The sequence below is a fragment of the Cyprinus carpio genome, chromosome A8, assembly GCF_018340385.1.
Source record: "Cyprinus carpio isolate SPL01 chromosome A8, ASM1834038v1, whole genome shotgun sequence".
Taxonomy (NCBI): domain Eukaryota; kingdom Metazoa; phylum Chordata; class Actinopteri; order Cypriniformes; family Cyprinidae; genus Cyprinus; species Cyprinus carpio.
In genome coordinates this window covers 12,284,313-12,306,496 of record NC_056579.1, presented here as the reverse complement: position 1 = coordinate 12,306,496, position 22,184 = coordinate 12,284,313, and the positions used below count along the sequence as shown (strand labels likewise).

Here is a 22,184-nt window from a genome sequence, read left to right as displayed (position 1 = left end):
ACCCTGTCCACACTCCCGTGTTTATATACCTTCTCAATGCTATTAGTAAAATGCACATTTTGATGAAAATAATAACAATATTAAGCATTTTTAAATATTTACATTTGGTTTGACACCACACAATAAAGGGATAGTTCACGGTATTCGTTCGATGGTAACCACTGACTTCCATATATATGGAAAAAATACCATCAATGGACATCAATGGTTACTGTACGCTGTTTGGTTACCAGCATTCTTCAAAATCTTCTTTTGTGTTCAACAGAAGAAAGAAGCACATACAGGTTTGGAGAGTAAGTAAATGAATACAGAATTTTGATTTTTTTGGTGAACTATCCCTTTAAATTTCTTTCCCATGTTGTGTAGAACAATACTGAGTGAACATCATTTACATACATAGGATGTTGCAAAAGTAACAAGTTCACATAAAAGGCTCTCACTTGACCTTAACTTCACAACTGACGGTGAAAAAGAACAATCTGACATTGGGGGTTTCTTTCATCTTAACTTTGAAAAGTTTCCTAGCTCTCCATAGATAGTAGGTGGGCAGTCACTGCTGATGAATTCAGGTCACACCATTACTTGTATGTCGGGTTTTTCCACCCATGTATAATTTTAAAGTATACTGCAAAGTTAAAAAGGCATTACTGCATTCACATTGGGCTGACATTTAGAATTATAATCTTTCTTACAGAAGCAATGATGTCCATACTTCACTTCTTCAGCGAATAGCAAAATGTTATTTGCTAATTGAAGAGACAGTACGAGTATGAATGAGAAGCATGTGGCTCTCGGCCAGCAGTGCAGATCTAGAATAAGCATGACTGCAGATCAGAATTACAGGGAACTGATGGAAGTCACAATAAGCCTTTTTTTCTGTGTCACATGGTTTGTGATCATGGGAGAGGCTATTCCATTCCAGATCTTGCCATAATCATATGGACACACACAAAATACAGTAATAATGTAGGCCTAATTGTAAATTCTATGATTTGGTACATAAATACATTGTAAGAATGTATGTGAAATGTTATTTACCTTTAACACATTGCTTGCTGATATCTAAACTGATACACATTTTAAAAGGGCAGGGTTAAAAACAAACAGCTGATCACAACTTTGTTGTATTTTACATGTTCCCATGCATCATCAGTAACTGTGAAAAATCTTTTGGTGCAATGCAACAATAAATTGGTAGAATCTGGTGGAAGATCCACTAAATTGTTCTATTATGATATGAGTCACAGTGGCTTTGATGATAATGCAAGATTATGTTGTAGGCTGAACTGTGAAGTGCACCGACAGATGCTTCTTTCTTCCATGATGCATATTGGTGGACTACACTAAATCTTCCGCTGTGATCTCACTGAGAATGTATTGACAATAAGACTCATGCACTTTGTATTGTTTAAACATATGAAATTATTTTGCTGGTATAAAAATAAGTAGCATAGAGCATGTGTGCAGCTAAAGGGTGCAGTTTGTTATTAGACTTTTAAAAGAAACTGTTTGTGCAGCCATTTAAATGAGGATCATGCATGCATGGATTTGCTCACGTTGTCTAAGAATTGTATATATATAGGCAATAAAAATATTATTCGAATAATCTGAAAAAGCGCAGCATATCCTACAATATCTTTACAGTTAAACTTTTTCATATTAAATAGGTCTAAAGGACACTGACATTATTACGTATGAAACGCAAAACTCATTTTTAAACGTTACTGTCCTCTGAAGTGTGACGTGTCAAACTAACTTGACCGCACGGGCTCACAGAAACATTATGTGCAGCCACGAACCAATCAGAAAATCGCACCAGTCGCTGCAGCCAGTCAGGTGCAGACTCTGCAAGGTGCATTCTTTTCACCTTTATTATTTTTTTGGTTTGCTCTTTTTTTTGAGGTATTTAACAAGATATAAGGATATATTCTGTTAGAGCAGCTCGGTTTGTATGCTGGGTTTTTTTGCGATCTTGGAAATTGTCTAGAGCAGATAAAAAAGGGCGTTGATGCGCTCTCTTAGGAGGCAGCACTAATAACATGAGCAGTAGGGACCTTGCTGTCTCCGGCAGTCTGTTTTTGTTGATACCGTCAGCAGCCGCTCAGGAGGGAGACACGGAGGAATTAATGCGTATTTAAACAGCAGCACAGTCGTGTTGTAAATACACCGAAGACGAAAAATGAGAGGCCTAGGATACTTTATTGCACTTTTATTCTTTCCCATGGCATTTGGTGTAGATTTCCTTGTGGAGCCAATATCTTATCACGCACACCGGGTGTATGTGAAGTCTCCCGTAGCCGCCAGAAGTCTGATCGGGACGGGATCGGATGCAGATATCTCTCGGATCCACCGTCACGTCCAGAAAAGAAGCGCAGATGGTGGATCAGACTCCTGTAATGGGTTGCATGGATTTGAGACCAAGTTAACTAGCAATACGCACAACGTAAGTTCACTCGAAGCACCGACGCAACCCCTCGGCTCTGTCACGTAACCTAGGGATCTTCCCCTAACCCTATCTAGACACCATTTTTGACAGCATATGTGCGTTCTAACTGAGTGTTCTTTTGGAAACCCGTTCAAATATTAATATTTTAAAAACAAACATGTTTTTATGTTGCTAACACTTAATTGCTAGTAAGTCAATAATGACTAATATCTTTTTTTTTTTTGTTTTTGTTTTTTTTTAATTTACTATGATGACTGGTATCAAATGAATATTAAGTAATTTATGTAACAATATGTAATGAATAAAGACTAATGACTAGTAACAGTAAAAAATAGTACTAATGACATACTTGTTTCTAAAGAATACGTTTAAATGTTATTTAAAGCTCACTAGATTTTGAAAAACAGCCCGCATTTTCTTTTTAGCTCAAACCTATTCAAATTTATTGTAAAAGTACTTTTGTGATGTTCTGTTTTACTAGAACATTTTCAAAACGAAAGTACTGTTTGAGTGATATGAAGATGCATAAGATTGTATTGTTCTTATGTTTTTCTAGCTGTCATAGCCCTCAAAATACATTTTCTTTTACATTTCTGTTTTTATAACAATAAAATGTTGATGATTGCATTTGAAGTTCCTTGTTGGCAAGCAGGTGTAGTTTGACTTGCAAAAGTTGTAGAACCAGTGCAACTGGAATATCAATCTGTTTAATGATCTTTTATTTTCAACCAGTTAGGCCTTTTTAATGCATGTTATTTTCACTAAACCATATACTGTATGATAACATTACAATAATATTACTTAATATTAGAAAATGGAACAATGAATAACACTGACACTAGTCATTGCGATGACAAACGAGGTGTTTGAAGGTTGGCTGAACCTTCATCATCTCACCTCTACCTCACCAACCCTCAGATAAACGTCCTCTGCTCATTATTCACAGACGTGTTAACCTTTATAAGACAGTGCTACTGTGGTTTGTCTTTCTGTTGAAGGTTATCATGAATTTACAAGAGGATACAGGATCTTCCACAGCTGGGTTAATCAACAGAAAACAGTCTCAAAGTGTTTTAGGATTATACTCTGTCATTATATAGTGTTTGGATTTATGTTCAATTCTAGACTGGGTTCAGAAACGCTAGATGGGATTAGAAGATTTAACTGTTATTTAAAGGGTCACAGATGAAGCCCAGGGCAAGAAAGTGAAAGTATTTTAGTACTTCCTTCTTTCCAGGTGAACTGTGGGTTTCAGTAAGATAAATGAGAGGAGAGACAGTCAGATTTTCATGAGACTCACATTTTCTTTGACAGTGTAATAGAAAAGATCAGTGATACATCACCATTCTTTTTAATACAAATTACAAAACATCTAAACCAGTACTTCTTAAACAATGGATCCGGGGCCCACTTTCAAAAAGGGGGTCGGAAGTTTAATAATTTATATATTTATATATATATACAGTACGGACCAAAAGTTTGGAAACATTACTATTTTTATTGTTTTTGAAAGAAGTTTCTTCTGCTCATCAAGCCTGCATTTATTTGATCAAAAAAATACAGAAAAAAAAATGTAATATTGTGATATATTATTACAATTTAAAATAATTGTTTTTTTAAATTTATTATACTTTAAATTATCATTTATTTTCTGTGATGCAAAGCTGAATTTTTAGAATCATTATCACATGATCCTTTAGAAATCATTCTAATATGATGACTCATTATCAAAGTTGGAAACCAGTTTTGCTGCTTAATATTTTTTCAGAAAATGTGATACTTTTTAAGGATACTTTGATGAATAAAAAGTAAAAAAAAAAAAAAAAAAGCTATGTTTTTTTTAAAATATAAATATTTTGTAATAACAATATACACTACTGGTCAGTAATTTGGGGGTCAGTAATTTTTTTTCTTTCTTTTTTTTAAATAAAATCCATTCTTTTATTCAGCAAGGATGTGTTAAATTGATAAAAAAGTGATAGTAAAGAAAATATATTAGAGAGAATTTTTTTTTTTTTTTTTTTTTTTTTTTTTAATAAATGCAGTTCTTTTTAACTTTTTATTCATCAAATATATTAGACAACAGAACTGTTTCCACCACTCATAATAAATCAGAATATTAGAATGATTTCTAAATGATCATGTGTATAGACTGGATGTTACATGTGACACTGAAGGCTGGAGTAATGATGCTGAAAATTCAGCTTTGCATCACAGGAATAAATTATTTTTTTTAAAGTATATTCAAATAGAAAACCATTATTTTAAGTTGTAATAATCTTTCACAATATTACTGTTTTTTTTTCTGTATTTTTGATCAAATAAATGCAGGCTTGATGAGCAGAAGAAACTTTCACAAAACATTAAAAATAGTAATGTTTCCAAAACTTTTGGTCTGTATTGATCTATATATCGATATATATATATATATATATATATATATATATTATATATATATATATATATATATATATTTATTATAATATATATATATATATATATATAACTTTTAAAATGGCAAAACAAACACAGACACACAAAATCAAGATCTATATGGAAATCATTTTTTATTTTTCCTCTATAACTGTTGATTTTATTGAAATCTTGTAGAATCACAAAATAAGTCAAATTGCATTTGAGTAAAAATGAATTTAATATATCAACACCCCCAGTTTCTAAACGTTTGTCATAATTACAGCAGAAATAACAGAGGACATATTATCTTCAAATAATATTTACAATGGGGGGCCTTCGAGTCAAAAAAGTTGAGAGTCACTTACAGTCTCTAAGCCAAACAGATGATGAAAATGTAACACCGCTTTGATATATCATCTTGAATTTAACAATTTATTTGTCAGATCAGTCTTCATGGCACTGTTTTGAGTTTCACCATTAATTGTTGTGAGTATAGTTGCTAGGTTTCTGATTAAGTGTTTTGTTTATGGCTGGCATGTGTTTTGCATAGGCTGATCTTGTGTCTTTTAAGGACATGCAATAAAACCCTTATTATGTGTGACTGTGTGTGTAAAAAACTCCAGGATGATGCACTTAATTAATAAATGTGTTTCTTTCAGTGGACCTTTCCAGATATCAGTGGATCCGTATCTCTGGCCTGGGTGGGAGATGGAACTGGGGTGAGTTTGCTTTGATTAATTACACACACTATCATATGCTTCCCGTTCTAAGATGAAGTCGCCCGGAAGAACCTTCCACCATGATAAAGTTCCATTCAAGGTTAGATGGGGACTTTTTAGCTTTAGGTTTAAATTTAGACTGTCTTGATAATCTGTGCAGAAATCTTTGGCTGTTCATAAGGCTCACAAAGAAAAAATAAACACAACTGTCATTATGGCCAAATGCAAACTCATAACCAGTTTGACCTCCATCATGTCCCAGTGCACATTCAAAGCCATGTCAAGAAGTCCTTATCTTTACTTTGACTATGGCTGCTCTGTCCATTACTGCAATAAAAATAATACATACACTACCATTTAAAAACTTTGGAGTCTGTAAGATATTTTGTTTTTGAAAGACGTCTCTTATGCTCACCAAGACTGCATTTACTGAATCAAAAGCACATTAAAAACAGTAATTACAGTGTAATATAACTGTTTTCTGATTTAATATATTTTAAAATGTAAGTAACTCCTGTGAGGGCAAAGCTGAATTTCCAGCATCATTACTCGAGTCCTCAGTGTCACATGATCCTTCAGAAATCATTCTGATATGCTGCTCAGGAAACATTTCTTATTATCATGTTGAAAACAGTTGTGCTGTTTTGTTTTTTTGTGGAAATCATGATGCTTTTTCAGGATTCTTTCAAAAGAAAGTTCAAGTGAATGAATGTCCTTGCTGTCATTTTTGTTCAGTTGCATCCTTTCTGAATAAAAGTATTAATTTTGTAAAATGTCAGAGTAAATAACTGTCTTCATGTCTAAATCTCAGGTAGTGCTGGCCCTGACAACATTTCAGATGCCAATAGTCTTCCTGAGATTCGGTCAGTCTAAACTGTACAGGAGGTGAGTTCTGGTTTTAATCGTGTGTTTTTTTTTTTTTTTGTAATATCAATGAAGTATTTGTTTTACTTAATTTCTTTCTCAATCCTCCATTTTTTTGTGAAGTGAAAACTATGGAAAGTCCTTTGAGGATGTCTCAGAACTTATCAACAACACCTTCATCAGCACTGACTATGGGATCGCTATTGGTCCGGAAAACTCTGGCAAGGTAGGCAAGACATCAAAAGTCCAGCGTTTCAGTAACTTCTCCTCATAATCCCACAGGAGCTGGGAAGCTGTTATGTTAAAGCTGTTTCTCAAACTGCTGCATTGGCCTGTATATACTTAAATGCAGCATGTCAATCACAGTAAAAATAGACCAGTTGAACTTCCTGTTATTTGCTGATGTTTCAATACTCAATGCAGATTGAAACATCACAGATTTGTGACAGCACTTTAAAGTCCTGATACGTTTTCCCTTAGGTGATCCTCACGGGAGATGCTTCCGGAGGCAGTGGTGCCAGAATTTTCCGTTCAAGAGATTTTGGCAAGAGTTTCATCCACACAGAATTGCCTTTCCACCCACTAATGCAGATAATGTACAACCCTCAAAACTCAGATGTGCTTGTAGCCATCAGCACCAGGGTGAGAGCCTGCAAAACATTTGTGTTATTTTCTTATAGATTGCAACTTTTTGCCATTAAAAAGGAAAGTTAGTAAGAGCCATTTGATCTGTTTAAGAATTTAATTAGAGTACATTTGTACACTTATTCCAGAAAGTATGCATTATGACTACATATTGAATTTAAGACCTTATAGTTAATCTCATAGTGAAGTGCAAAACTGTCATCGACACATGTTGGGTTTCCTGAACTGATAAGAGTTCTTGGTTTGTGCTTATCTGAATGACATGATGGCCTATTAAAAATCCTTATTGTAAATATTTGCTGTTCATTTCCTCCTCAAGTATATTTTTTAAAAACAAGAAGATTTTTTCATCTTTTATGCTTTTCAAGTGCTGCATAATATCATAATAAATCACCTAATATCATCTTATTGCTGTTGTTTCAGCGTGATCTCTGGATCTCCAAAGACTTTGGTGCAACATGGGCGAAGATCCATGAGATGGTGTGTGCGGTCAAATGGTAGGCTTTTTATGATTGTTAAAACCACTCTAGGATTGAGTTTTATGTTTGTGAACACACGAGGGGTTCAGGGTGGAGTGACTTTATATAGTGGGGCCTGATTTGTTTTATGTTTTGACTAGTGTTCTGGATCTTTCTTTTCACGGCTGCATATCCAGGACACACAAAAACACAAACATGCAAATATGGCCACCATGGCAGCAACACGAGACATTCTGTGCTGAGTCACCCTGTTTTTCCACACGGCTCAGCTTTCAAATGTCCGAGGAAGCTTGCCTGCTCCAGATAAACTGCTGCATCAAACTTCACTTAAATTCTCCATTCTTTTTTACATTAATTCAACAGAATTTTATTTATACACTTCAACAGGGAAGTAGTTATATTGGCGAGGAAGTTCAGTGAGGCTAATTATTCATTTGCACATTTAATGTTTGACCAAGGCTTTAGTCTTTATATATACCTCCTCTGAACGTTCCTGACTTTAGGTTCGTTTCATTCTCAGTGGTCCCTGCAGCCTTCCTGATGACCTAGTTTTTTTAAAAAAAAAGAACAGTATCCCACCTTTTTTGAAGGTCTGGATCAAAACGACGGTAGGAAATTGGGTCAGATCAGTCCGATTTTATCTTGAGAGCCTGAGCCTGTACGTTGTACGGCACTAAACATGAAAAGAGGATACAAAGGTCACACAGCCACACCAAAATCCTGATTCATTTCAGTTATGCAGTTCCTTTTAAATGAAAATATTCATATTTAAATTGCAGCATTCAGCTTGTGTTGTAATTTAAGAAAGCATCAATATAAGTGAACAGTTTCAGAAATAGACTGGTATAGCTTGAACACTTTATCAGCTTTATTAATTATAACTTGATTATTTATGCAATGGCAAGAACATTAACAGAATGCAAATAAAGCGCCAAAGTGAGTGATTGAAGTTTTGAATCAGAAATGGAAAATTGAATTTTTATTTCATTTATCATGCAGATTTCTGTTATTTTTCAGGGGGCTTGGGATGATTTAGAGTGACACCACAAAACATCTCAGAATTCATGCAAATCTGGTGCTAAAGTGATGTTTGTGCTGTTTTCTTGCCACAAATGGTGTCACTTCCTGGAGGATGAAGTCATTAAAAGAGTACCAGAATAGAAAAAGATAATACTTATGAAAAACAATACTGAGAAGAAACCTATTAAATGATTATAAGTAATAGTTTTGATTAGAAAAAAGTGGAACCTTAAGATACACTTTAAAAAATTTTTTAGATTTTACATAGCAACCAGGAACATGGTAAAAGGCAACGGCTGCTCAAACCATTAAATTGTAATAAAAGAAAATTAAATAACATTATTTCTATCTTAAAACATTCAAAATTTAAGAAATTGTATTGCATAGAATGGTCCATCTACATTTTAATTTTAGAAACTTTTAGAAATGCAAATATGTTGGAGTTTGTTGCAGTGTTAAGTATATATGTATATATGTTTTTTAATTAGTTCTATTTTTGTATTGTCCATTTCATTTTATTTCAAGTTTTAGTAATTTGGTTGTGTTTTTGTCATATTTACTGTTATTGTTTTTTTCATTTGTGTGTACAGGTTTTATTATTTTTTTTATTTCAGTTTTATTTATAGTTATTTTTGTGCATCAAGCTACATGAAAATGTTGCTTTGGCAACTAACTGAAATAAAAGATGTTTTTAAATTTCATTCCAGTTAATGCTGATTTTTTTTTTTTTTTTTTTTTTTTTTTTTTTTCTCACATTTTAGTTTTAGTTCACTATAACACCTTTGTTGGTAATATTCCAGCAGTTTGGCAACCTGAAGACTCCTCAACCTGAGTCACTCCCTTAAGTCTTGTCTTAACAATACGCCATATGATCTCAGACAATCCTAGCTATTCTGTTACAACAATGCCATGAATTTTAATGGAGAATCAATCACTATGTAACCAGCTTCTTGTTGCATTGTTCAGATGTTATTTATAATGCAAAAATATGGCTTGTGTGGTATTTGTAACAAACTATGTCTCCTTCCTTGACATTTTAGTGTGTAGCATGTTTGTACTTTTTATTCTCCAAACAAATGACTGATCTGACTGCTGTTATTTTATGAGGTCTCTTGAGTTGAATCTCATGGATAAATTCTCTTCCTTTTTTCCACAGGGGAATAGATACTCTGTTCTTCTCCACCAACATTAACGGATCTTGCTGTGAGTAATATTTATAGCTTTGTTGATCCAAGGTGCGGTGACATGAGTGTGTGTATATCAATTTTATGTTTATTTCGTTTTTACATCCTTGTGCATTAGTCACTGCATTGAAATTGAGTTATTCTAACTCAGAAAGTTTATTTCAGAGTTAATTTTTATTATTTGCAATAATAGCTGGAAATTTCACAGCTATCAATTCATAAACGTAATGCAAAAATAGTGCAAAAAACAAAAACAAAAAAAATGCTGCTACCTAGGTTTATCACAAGTCTTTCTTAACATTTTGAAGAAAAACCCCATCTATGTTATCCAGTTAGATTTTTATCCAAACTTGCAACAACAATTGGCTGAAAACCAGATGATTTAGTTTGCAATACATATAAACACTAGTACTTGTTCAACAATACTGCACTGACAGCCCCGTCAACTGTCCCAGTACTCTCTCACACTGGTTCTGTCAGCGCCCATATTTACTTTCGAGCCCAACTGAGTGAAAGTGCACACTTTTACGCATCTTCTCCTATGTTTGGCAATGAGTGTGTGTGCTTTTTTGCAAGGTGCACCAGTTTCAGAGGGGATGATGCAGCATCCTGTGAGTCGTGTTGCTCAAGAGCTCTTTAATATTGTTTAGATTAAGTGTTGTTAGAAGCTTTTTGAATTAGATTTTAGCATCCCACAATGGATTTGAGTCAGCAAACCTTGTGTTATTACCACTGCGGTATCAGCAACTCATAAAACCACATATTTCTGTAGCATTGTTTTTTCACTGTTTGAGTTTGAGGTTTGTTTTTTTTTCGTTTTTTTTTTTTTTTTTTTTTTTTTTTTTCAGATGATAAAGGGATGCTGGTGCTGAGGAAGTCAGTTGACTTTGGCGTTAATATTAAAACAGTTGCTGAAAGGATCTACTCTTTTGGGATCGGTGGACGATTCTTGTTCGCATCAGTTCTGGCTGGATCAGGAAACATAATGCCGTCAGCGTCAGAGGTGTGTGAGGGTCCATCCAGTTTTGTGTGTGAATATATGAAGTCATGAATATGATGTGTTAACTGTATGCATGTTCTTTAGGACATGATACGGGCAATACATGTATCGTTAGACAAAGGTGAGACGTGGAACATGGCACAACTTCCTCCTGTCGGTCATGAGCAGTTTTATTCAATACTGGCAGCCAATGATGAAATGGTCTTCATGCATGTGGACGAACCAGGAGGTGGGTGTTTGCTTTTTATTTACCATAACCATAATACATGTTATACTTATAATGTAACATTTCCTATTGTATAAACTATCATAATATTATCTGTGCTGCTATACAAATACATCACTTACTGTATTGAAAACTTTTATTGGTCAACCACTGATATATTGCAATATCCTTTTAATTTGTGCAACTTGATAGACCTCAGTGTTTCTGTGTCTTTTAACTGTATTGTGTGTTTTTTCCAGACACTGGGTTTGGCACCATCTATGTATCAGATGACAGAGGCATTGTGTATTCCAAGTCTCTAGAACGCCATCTGTATACGACCCCAGGGGGCGAGACAGACTTCACGAACGTCACTTCCCTCAGAGGAGTCTTCACTACTAGCGTGCTGGTTGAGGGTATGACTATATCCTTCACAGGACAGGCATATGCTTACAGTCTGTGTGTGTATTTAATATCCGATTGCTCGAGGGGGACTGTATCACTAAGTATACTTTAAATTAATATGGATAAAAGCAGTTCCAAAATAATAACTTGCTGTTTACTCTCTTTTGCTCACCAAGGTTGAATTTATATGATTAAAAATACAGTAAAATAGTAATAATTTTCTATTTTAATATATTTTAAAATGATTTTTTTAGTATCACTGAGATAGTATTATATTTTTAAATAATATTTTAATTAGTTTCATTATTGACAAAAAATATTTATATTATATGGTTTTAATTTACTGTATTTTGCAGAACAGTATCACCACTCTGCTCCGAAGAGAAAAGCTGAGTATGCATTTGCACCCGCTGTCTAATTATACTCGTGCTGCGATCAGCGGCAGCTGATGGATGCAATCATGCAATGTGCATTGGCTCGTTTAGTTTACACTCAAAGTAGATTAGTCTCTCTAAGCGAGATCCCAATTCGTTGGTCACTGACCGTCATGATGACTAATTGTATACACACTTGGGTTTGTTTGTTAATCAATTAGCCTATATTTTTGAAAATCGCCAAATTGACCCCAAACCAGCCCAAATTTTGTCCACCTGCCTAAACCAATTTTTACCCACACAATCAAATTCAAAACCCCCTAACTCCTCCCAATCTGGCAACACTAGGGTGACCATATTTTATTTTCCAAAAAGAGGACAGTGGGTGCGTGCGGGTCGGGGGGCTATGGTGTGGTTGGCTGGTAGTTAAAGTAGTGCCCAAAGTAGTGCACTGGCCATATACCAAATATCAAAACTCAAAATATGTACCATGGGTCTACCTAAAATACATAGTTTACAGTAACTGTTATGCATATTGATCATAAACACAGCTAAAAAAGCTTCCTACCACAGGCCCTCCTTCACAAAACTTAACAGCACAGTTTTATCATAGGTAGAATGCAAAATTAATTTATGCAACATTTCAACCCTGCATCCAACACGAGCTGCAGGAGTCAGATTTGACTGGTCACGGGTTGAGAGGGGAGATGGCTGACAGATCATGCTGGAGGATTTGCTGCTCAACAGATCCTGAGCTCATTGACAAATATCTGATCTCCCTTCCCGAACTCAAAAGTGAAAGTGAACAGCCAGTGCTCATTCAAAAGAGATTTAAGTAATCCGCATATTGATGGCGGCTCACTAATGCGCAAAAATTATATGCAATATTAGAATGTTTGCTGGAGCACTGGACAAAGAAATCACAGGAGCGAGCGGTAATGGTCAGAAATTCAGCGGGAGCTGGATTAAGAAAACAGTCCCTCACAGGGCTCTAATACAAAAACACACACAATGAATGGCGACTTTAGAAAAGAAAAGCCGAAACCCGGACATTTTGGGTAATTTAGAAATCCATGACAGATGCATTGATTTTTAGGACCAAAAAAAGAGGACATGTCCGGGAAAAAGAGGATGTATGGTCATCCTAGGCAACACTGAGAATGAACTGTTTAATGATGAATCATTCGTAAAGACAGTCCCTTGTCGCCACCTATTGGCGTAACAATGTAACTGCCTTGACTGACAGCCTTCACCTAAAGCCCGAGACACACTGCACACTTTTCAGCTGTCCCAGAAGAATGATAGGCATCTTGAAACTGAATGGTTCAAAGAGGGCCTTTTACATGGTCTTGTGACCAAAGATAGCCTACGATCATTTTCTAACAGTGTCAGAAATTCAGCATGATCATTGCACAGTGTGTTTGCTGCTACAACCAACGTTTACTGACCAGCCAATAAAAATGTGACATGAAATCAATACGGCATGGCACTAAAACATAAAACTGCTTACCTCAAGCTCTTATTCCTTTCTCTTTCGCCGCTTCCACTTTTTTCAGCACACATAAAAACTACAACTGCCAAAGTGTGATTCATCATGCTCTTTTTGTTTACCACTAGCACATGCTGGTGTCTTTTTATTCTTTTATAGTAACGTGCATCAAAGTGAGTCAATAAGTGTCATCATTGTTACAGTCTGCATGCATGTCCTACCCAAGTTTATCAGATCTATGTTGCATAGTGTGATTTGCAATGATCTTATAGGATTATTAAAATCGTGCAGTGTGTAGAAGACAGTTTTGTTCAGTTTAACATCACGTTTTGAATGCTTTTTGATAAGCCAAAGTACCTAAATATAGATATTGTTTTGTGAAAGCTCAGTTTTTAAAGGCCTATTAAAATGTTCATTGTAAAATTAATATTTGTTGTGCTCTCAATTAAAACAATATACAACATTCCTGTAAATAATACAGCAAAGGCAACATCTGTGGTATTATTTTATCTGTAAAAAAAAGGTTAACAGTGACAGTATTAATTTATTTAAAAAAATCTGACCCCAAACCTTTGAACAGTAGTGTATATATAATTACATATATGAATAATAGATAAAAATAGTCAACCAAAAGTGAAATCAGTTAGTTCATATGACCAAATTCTGAAATGTTTTGTGTTTCTCTCGATTTCTCTGTTCTGCTACAGACGGCTCAGTACAGACAGTAGTATCATTCGATCAGGGAGGAGAATGGGTTCCTTTGAAGAAACCAGAGAACAGCAAGTGCGATTCTACAGCCAAAGATCCAGAAATGGTAAGAAACATTTTAAGAAAGTTGTTATAATTCGGCAGCTTGAGAAGACTTCCCCTAATAGTATGTCTTTTTTTTACTTACCTTGTGTTGTCTTCCTCCTGTGCAGTGTAGTCTGCATATTCATGCCTCATACAGTACCTCCATGAAGCTGAATGTTCCCATGCTGCCTCTGAGTGAACCCAATGCTGTGGGACTTATATTGGCTCATGGTAATGCACAAACACTATTAGAAACAGTCTAAAGTCCAATTCCATTCTGTGACAAATTTAAATATTTTATTTTAGTGTTTTAATTTAATTGACAGTAATAATAACTTGCATTGAACAAAATAGAATTGCAAAAACTATGACTTTCATATAATGAAACTTTGAACTATCCCACACCCTTTTTCAGGCAGTGTAGGTGATGCAATCTCAATGTTGACTCCTGATGTGTACGTGTCTGATGATGGAGGCTACACCTGGCTGCAGGCACTGAAGGGGCCGCACCATTATGCCATCCTAGACTCAGGAGGCCTGCTGGTGGCCGTGGAGCACAGTGAAGTCAAACCCATCTCTGAGATTAAGTGAGCATCCTCACTTCTATGTCATTTTACAGTCAGATTTTAGTGTAAAAGGTTGTTAATATTTGAAATGTTTTTATTTTTTATTTTAGCACATCAAGTTAAACTAAATGAAAAAGGCAACTCGCTGAAATAAATAAAATTTTGAAATAATAAAATTAAAGTTTTGTTGTAGTTTTGGTTAACTGTAATAACCGTGCCTCACTCCCTGTGGTTCTGAAATGCTATGATTGGCTTTTATACGGCCAGTTTTCAATACCAAGCTGAAAATATGCAAATATGCAAAGTATGTCTGGTAAAACTGTGTGCTTGTGTGTCTCTCAGGTTCTCCACCGATGAGGGGCAATGCTGGCATGTTTATAAGTTCACCCAGACACCAATGTTCTTCACAGGGCTGGCCTCAGAGCCTGGTGCCCGCTCAGTGAATGTCAGTCTGTGGGGTTATGAAGATGCTCTGATCAGCCACTGGGTAACTTACACCATTGACTTTAAAGACCTGCTGACACGTACCTGTGAGTGACCAGTTCTGTTTGGAGCACATAAAATCAAAGGCATGTTGCACTTATATAATTCAGTTCAGCACAAGCTAATCTTTCTGTCTGTTTCCCAGGCGAGGACAGTGATTACATTGAGTGGCTGGCACACTCTGATGACATCAGCGACCCAGACGATGGTTGCATGCTGGGTTATAAGGAACATTTCCAGCGTGTGAGGAAGGACTCAGTGTGTTGGATTGGCAGAGATTACATAGTCACAAAGCAGCCTACGCCATGCAGGTGTACACTGGATGACTTCCTGTGGTGAGTGGTTATAAAGTTATTTTTTTCAAATGTAACTTTAAATTTAATTTCAATTTTAGTTAGTTTGAGAAATGGATTGTTTTGTTTCACTTTAGTTGTACACGTTTTTATTGAATTTTTTCCCCATTATTTAAGTAATTCAGTTTGAGTTTGAAATTTTGTGACAACATGTTTGGATGCATTTTCAACGTAATCATCAAATCAACATGCGTCATATTCTATATCACCATCTGCAAGTGTTCTAGTCTTATCCCATACAGACACACATCAGACGACTTAACTGTAATGTGAAGATGGCTTGATTATTAGGAAACAAAGATTTGTCTTTGATGTTAATTCTTTTATTTGTTATTTTTTATTATTTGCTATTATTCTTTATATTTCAACTAATTTTGCTTTTTTTAAATGTATTTTATTTAGTTTTTTTAAAAGAAGTTTTAAATCAGTAATTTTCGTCTTAGTTTTAGTAGTGAACACCCTGTTATGAGATGTTGTTTTTGTGTGTATAATATTTAAAAGGATTTATCTACCATGCCTTTACATTTACAGTCATTTGTCATGTTAAAAGGATTATCAATTTAGACCTATTGTTATAAATTATGAATAAAGACATCAAAGTTTTCAAATATGTCAAATATTCTCTGCCCTCCTCCTTAGTGACTTTGGATATTACCGTAAAGAGAACAGCTCAGAATGTATTGAACAGGCTGATCTCAAAGGCCATGATTTGGAGATCTGCATCCATGGGAAAAAGGAACAGCTACAGACCACTGGGTAATGCCCTCTTTATTGTTCTCCGTTGCTTGAGGATTAATGCTCTGTCCTAGCATTAGTCAGTAGACAGTTGAGATTTTTTTAATTCTGTCATCTTGCATCTGGTTAGCACATGATTGTCTCTAACTCATTAGGAGAGCTCTATAAGCAACATGCAGATTGTTTCATAGTTGTTATTTTTTAATAGGTACCGAAAGATTCCAGGTGATAAATGTGAAGGAGGGGAACAACCAGAAAGAAAGGTGATTGACCTGAGCAAGAGATGTGTTAGCAACCTGCTGGAGCCTCAGCTGCTGGTGAGAATGCATTTAACCTGCTGTATAGTTGAATCATTCAGACTGGAGTTCAATTGTGTTTTAACATCAGTCACTTGTACAGTATGTATGTGTATATATATGCAATTGTTAAATGAACAGTTAACCCAAAAATTTAATTTTTAAAGAATATCCTTATCCTTAAATTTCATAATAATGTCTTTTTAATATCATTTTATAATACTTTTATGGTGCTTTTTGTACTTTTGGAGTTCAACAGCCCCAGCCCTCATTCACTGTCATTGAATTAAAAAGAGTGGCCAGGATATTAATCTAACAATACGAGCTTGTTGCCATGTGTACTAAATGGTTGGGGTTTAGTCCGGCATACTTCACCGGAAAAAAAGTTGTTTTTACTGGAAGATCCAGTTATAACATTTTAATTTAAAAAATATGAGGTCAAAACAAATTTTAAAAACTGATGAGCTTGATCAAATTTAAACAACTGAAACTTGATGAATTGTTCACGATAAGATGCATTTGGTAAGCAGATGAGTTTGCACTCATGCACCTGTATTTAACTTGTATCTCTGTAATCCACAGACAGATAAGCCTACCTCACACACCGCCCCAATCATTGTATTCCTCATAACCCTCCTGCTGACCAGTGTAGTGTTTGGGGTTCTGTTTGTAAAGAAGTACGTCTGTGGTGGAAGGTCAGTCTATCCTGCAAATATTTCAAGTGTTATATATAGAATATATTTAATTATATCAAATATAATAAGGATTTGGCTTTGCTCTCTCTATATTTTACAGGTTCCTTGTACACAGATACTCTGTCTTACAACATAATGTGGAAGCCAATGGCATAGATGAACCACTGGACACAGATGTTGCTGGAGCACCCAAGAATGATTTCCATGATGACTCCGATGAGGTACCGTCTCACACTAATCAATTCACCTAAACATTAGCTGACCATACACTCTCTTTTTCCCTGGACATGTCCTGGCTGGGATTTATAATTTTGGCTTTGTTTTACTATTGATATTCTCTCTACAGTCCTCATACATTATTTCTACGTGTATTTGCATTGCTTTGACTGTTCTCTGTAGATCCCACATTCTTTCATGCCATGATTATAACAAAAAAAAAAAAAAAAAAAAAAAAAGAAAAAAAGCCAAAACTTGAACATTTTAGGCAATTGAGCAATCCCGGCCAGGACATATCCACTGACAAGGTCACCGTATAGTTAGTAATCTACTTTCATATTTCGAATAGTTGTATTTATCTTTCTAAATGATTGTGTTTGGCAGGACCTACTTGAGTAAAGAGCATTAGGTGAGCAGAAGAAGCTACATTTCCTGTCATTCAGGCATTACTGCTGCTGTCTCTATCCTCCTAAAGCACAAACCAGCTGTCAGCTTTCTCAGACTTAATCTACCAGCTAACATCATGCACTTCCTTGTTTCTCGACCAATGGGAGGGAACCTGATTGCTTCACCACCAATAGAAAGCTGTTACCATGATATAAGTGTCTTGTGAATGTAACTCTGCTGAAAGCAGTGAAGAAGTGTTTAAAATTCTGTTTGTGGAAGTTTCAATTCTTGCTTTTGACACCGGGGTCTTTCGGGGGCGGGATTTTAAGGATCAAACCTTTTGTTTGATGATACTGTTAATGGGGTTCTTGTAAATACTTGCTTTCTTTTTATGTACAGATGCCCTTATGTAAAAACTAGAGGTATTGTTTATCCTCATTGTGACATCAGATTTTGAAATGGTTTATTTCAGCAGAAATTTCATTCAGCACCAGGAAACAATGAATCATATCATATGCATGTGATGCAAGCATCCCATGTTTAAATACTGTGCTACTGAAGCCTGACTGTGTTTATCATTAGAATGTGATCATAACTGCTGTCAGTGTCCACTTTGCTGTAAGTAATCAGGTGCATTAATGAACATAGCAATAAAATGCTGAGAAACAGGCAATAGATTTGGGTGCACTAAAAGGGAAAATATTTATAATTTAAGATTTATGAACATTGTTCACCTTAAACTGTATAGCTATGTTGTAGGCTGTGAGTTTGATAAAAGAGGAATTTGTTATTTGGATAAATAACTGTAGAACGTGGAGATAATTTTCACATATTACATAACCAATTTTTAAGCTACTGTCACACTTAAACTTTCTGCAATGGTTAGGAAAAATTTTGTAATAAGTATTTTTATGAGCTAAGAAATAATGCAAATGCATGTAAAATAGAAAACAGTAGTAGTTTGTGTACAATGCACATTTCCCCCAAATCAAATTTCTTTGCTTTTAACATTTGTGCTGTTTCTTAGTTCTTGTTTTAAAAGCAGGATAGGTTTTTTTTTTAAATTTTTGTTTTTATAACCATTGCACACAGAAATGCCTAAAACCCGACTAAGTGTTTGTGTGACAAACCATTAGTCGCAATAATTTAGCATGTGTTAATTGTTTTCATGTGTGTGCAGCGAAATTCAGTGACGTGAGAACAGTTCCAGTGGTCTGAAGTCTCTGACCATGTGACTTAAATTTGACTATTCAAATGCAATAGAGCAATTTAGCACCTTTCCGTTGGTACTTCCTGTTTGCATAGCTGTTTGATGTCTGATGCAGTGAGTTTTCTGTTAAGTGTGTATTTAAATATCAGTGCTATAGTTTGGAGGCATTGTCAGAATTTTTCGTAATCGTTTATTTACACATACCCAAACAAAAGTCTCATATTTTCTTAAAGGAAGACAATCTCCATTGCAAAAACTCATATTATGAGTTACATAGTGTTTAATAGGTATAAAAATCCTAGTGTATATTTTGATTTAAGTGCCTAGCGTGGAGACATAGCTTGTGCCTTCCAATCAAATGTAGATCTCATCTTCAATTATTCTAAAACACCAGAACACTCTCATTTCAGAAAGAATTAGCACAGTTCATAACATGAGCTTTGACAAATTTATTATTCTATCAGTGGACAAATTATATGTGTGAACTTCTTATACAACAAAATAAGAGCAATTATGCCCCTAAATTACTTAATACTTGTTACTAAATTGAATTGCTTGGGGTAATAATAATATTAGTAGATGCAGTGCAAATGAAATATAAAGCGAAATGATTTCCATTGTGACAGTGATTTTATTTATAAGAGATGTTACACTTTTTTCTTGCTTTGCAAAATCAATGTACATATTAGTTGCGAAGCTCTGTACAGACAGTATACAGCAATTCTGACTTTGTATCTTTTATTTTTGCTCTGTATATTTGGAACAGAACTGTTTGTTTGAGAAATAAATTGATTTGTCCCATTGATTTTGTATTTGTGGTTTTTAGTTTGTACTTTGTACATAAGAGTAAAAAAGCAAATGTGACAGAAAAACAACAACAAAAAAATGTAAAGGGAAACTGTTAAAATTTAAAGGGTAGGTCAGGAACTGCACAATGCACCATTTACGTTTTGTTACAAACTATTACAATGAAGTAATATTCATAAAAGAACAGGACTAGATTTGAACGACAAGTGTTTTGATAAACACAGATGACTTGCCAGCCACTCAAATACTATACAGGAACTTGCCTTCACTGTCAAAAAACTCTTTTCCCTTCTGTTCCACTGGACTGGGCTTTTCCTTCAGTGTTGGTTTGATGTGCTCCAGTTCTTCCTCTGTCAGAATCACTCCATCCCATTCCTCCTCTAACTCTATATCACCCCTCATGTCCATTTCAGCTTTACAGTCAGGCTGCTCCTGTAAAGCAGGAGTCACTTTCTGTTCAGCTGATAGCTGTGATGGTACTATGTTACCACTAGAGGACATGAGTCCAGTCTCAGCCTCCCTCGCTGCAAGCACTCCTGTACTCGGTGCTGTCAGGGCACCTGTGTTTCCAGAGAGGAGTATGGCTGGTGTTGCAGATTTTGGGAGTCTGGTCTGTTCACTTTTTCCATCTCTGAGAGACTGCGGCCCAGTACTAGCTAACACTTTCGAGTCCTGCTTTAGCTTTCGGACTGCTGATGGGGTAAATTAGCTGCGGAGGACTCTGAAAATGACATCAGGGCTTCTCTGCAGTGTCTATTCCTCTGGGGACTCCTCCTTTAAGTACCTGTAAAAAGAAAAATATGATTGGTGAGTGTATGGAAGGGCTGCAGATAACTACAATGTTTTTGGCTAGACGTGAGATATGTTTTTATATACAGCTAAATACATTATTTTATCAGATATGTACTGCTGGAAAATGTACTGGATTGATTGGCAAAGAAAAATTATAAGGGCTTACTTAAAAATAAAAGTTTCTTTTAAATGTGTACTGTATATATAAAAAGAAAAATTATATCAAGATTATATTATATATAAATATATTTAATATAACAAAATTATACATATTGTGTATTTATATACATAATAAAATACACAGTATTTTTATATTTTTATATAAAACAAAACTTTTATTTTGGATGTGATTAATCGTGATTAATCATTTGACAGCCCTAAAAATTATATCAAGATTATATTATATTTATAACAAATTCTATTTTATATTTTTATATAACATATACAATCAAATCATTCATTCTTTAAAAACAAATCAATTAACAGAAATTTTATTCAGCGAGGATTTATTAAATTGATAAAAAATAACAGTAAAGATAGTTATATTACTATAAAAACTGGTCACAGCAAAAGACGAACACTGCAAAAACATTATATTATTAAATAGTATATTATTAATCTGCAATCCAAATTACTTTTTTTAGGAATTAATTATCTAACATATTTAAATACAAAGATTTTGTGCTTAAGAAAAATTAAAATTGCTGAAGTCCTCCAAGGTGATTGCATGTGATGCAGTCAAATGCTGGTTATAATGTAGAGTTATATTAAAATTCTTGACTGCTGTGTGATTGACCCATCAGAATCAAGTATTACAGAGAGCGTTGTAATAAATAGACATATTCACATTGATACCTTATCTGCTGAATAGTATCCCAGCTGAGTCTTCTCTCTGGAGCTCCAGGATTGTTCATTTCCATCTTGATGATGTGAAACTTTGCTGCTTTACGCCTTCTCCTCTCTTCACTGCACAGGAAATAATGTTAATGGATGAAGACAGCAGTATTTGCTTTTGTGCTTCTGTACAAGGACTCACCTAATACTAGAGTTCAGTTTGGCTTCTACTGCATCTATATCATGGTCATCTTCAAACATGTCTTCCTGCTGTTTCTGTCTTGGATGTGAGTCAGAATACCTCAGTGACATTCACCCATATGCGTGTCGACTGGCATGGCGCCAAACCTGGCAAGCAGCAGACCCTGGGAGTGGGGCCAGTTTGGTGGCCAACATGTGGGCCATTCTCCACGGTGTGCACATTCTGTACAGTCAGAGACACAAAGACAGTGACATCTGAAATTTAAAGTGAATCCAATATATATAAAAAATAGTATCTATCAAATAATATCTATAATTATATAAAAAAAAACAAAAAAAAAAAAATAACAAAAAAATAAAATGAAATTACACCACTTCAACCACTAAATTAGACTATTTTGCATCCATAACTTTCAGACTAGTTGAAGGGAACATCCAAAATTCACATTAAGTGTTTATTTGTTTTTATTATACTTCACCTATTTGCTTCTGAAATTTTCAAATACAATACTTATACAATACATTCTCAAAATAATTTTTCCTCAGGCATTGATATTTTTTACTGGCTGTTG

General features: G+C 34.9%; 1 protein-coding gene and 1 pseudogene across 1 annotated transcript; one reads left to right on the top strand and one right to left on the bottom strand.

Annotated features, from left to right (window-relative positions):
• Positions 1 to 1,833: 1,833 nt before the first annotated feature.
• Positions 1,834 to 19,783, top strand: LOC109094627 (sortilin-like). Its single transcript, XM_042762256.1, has 20 exons — positions 1,834 to 2,443; positions 5,521 to 5,580; positions 6,392 to 6,465; positions 6,568 to 6,670; positions 6,925 to 7,086; positions 7,513 to 7,586; positions 9,745 to 9,791; positions 10,621 to 10,775; positions 10,857 to 11,001; positions 11,238 to 11,393; positions 13,953 to 14,059; positions 14,166 to 14,268; positions 14,453 to 14,624; positions 14,946 to 15,133; positions 15,232 to 15,421; positions 16,079 to 16,195; positions 16,383 to 16,491; positions 17,053 to 17,165; positions 17,266 to 17,386; positions 17,766 to 19,783. The coding sequence occupies exons 1-20, from the start codon at positions 2,180 to 2,182 to the stop codon at positions 17,778 to 17,780; spliced, it is 2,475 nt and encodes an 824-aa protein (XP_042618190.1). The 5' UTR covers positions 1,834 to 2,179; the 3' UTR covers positions 17,781 to 19,783.
• Positions 19,590 to 21,834, bottom strand: LOC109094628 (annotated as a pseudogene).
• Between the last annotated feature and the right edge of the window lie 350 nt (positions 21,835 to 22,184).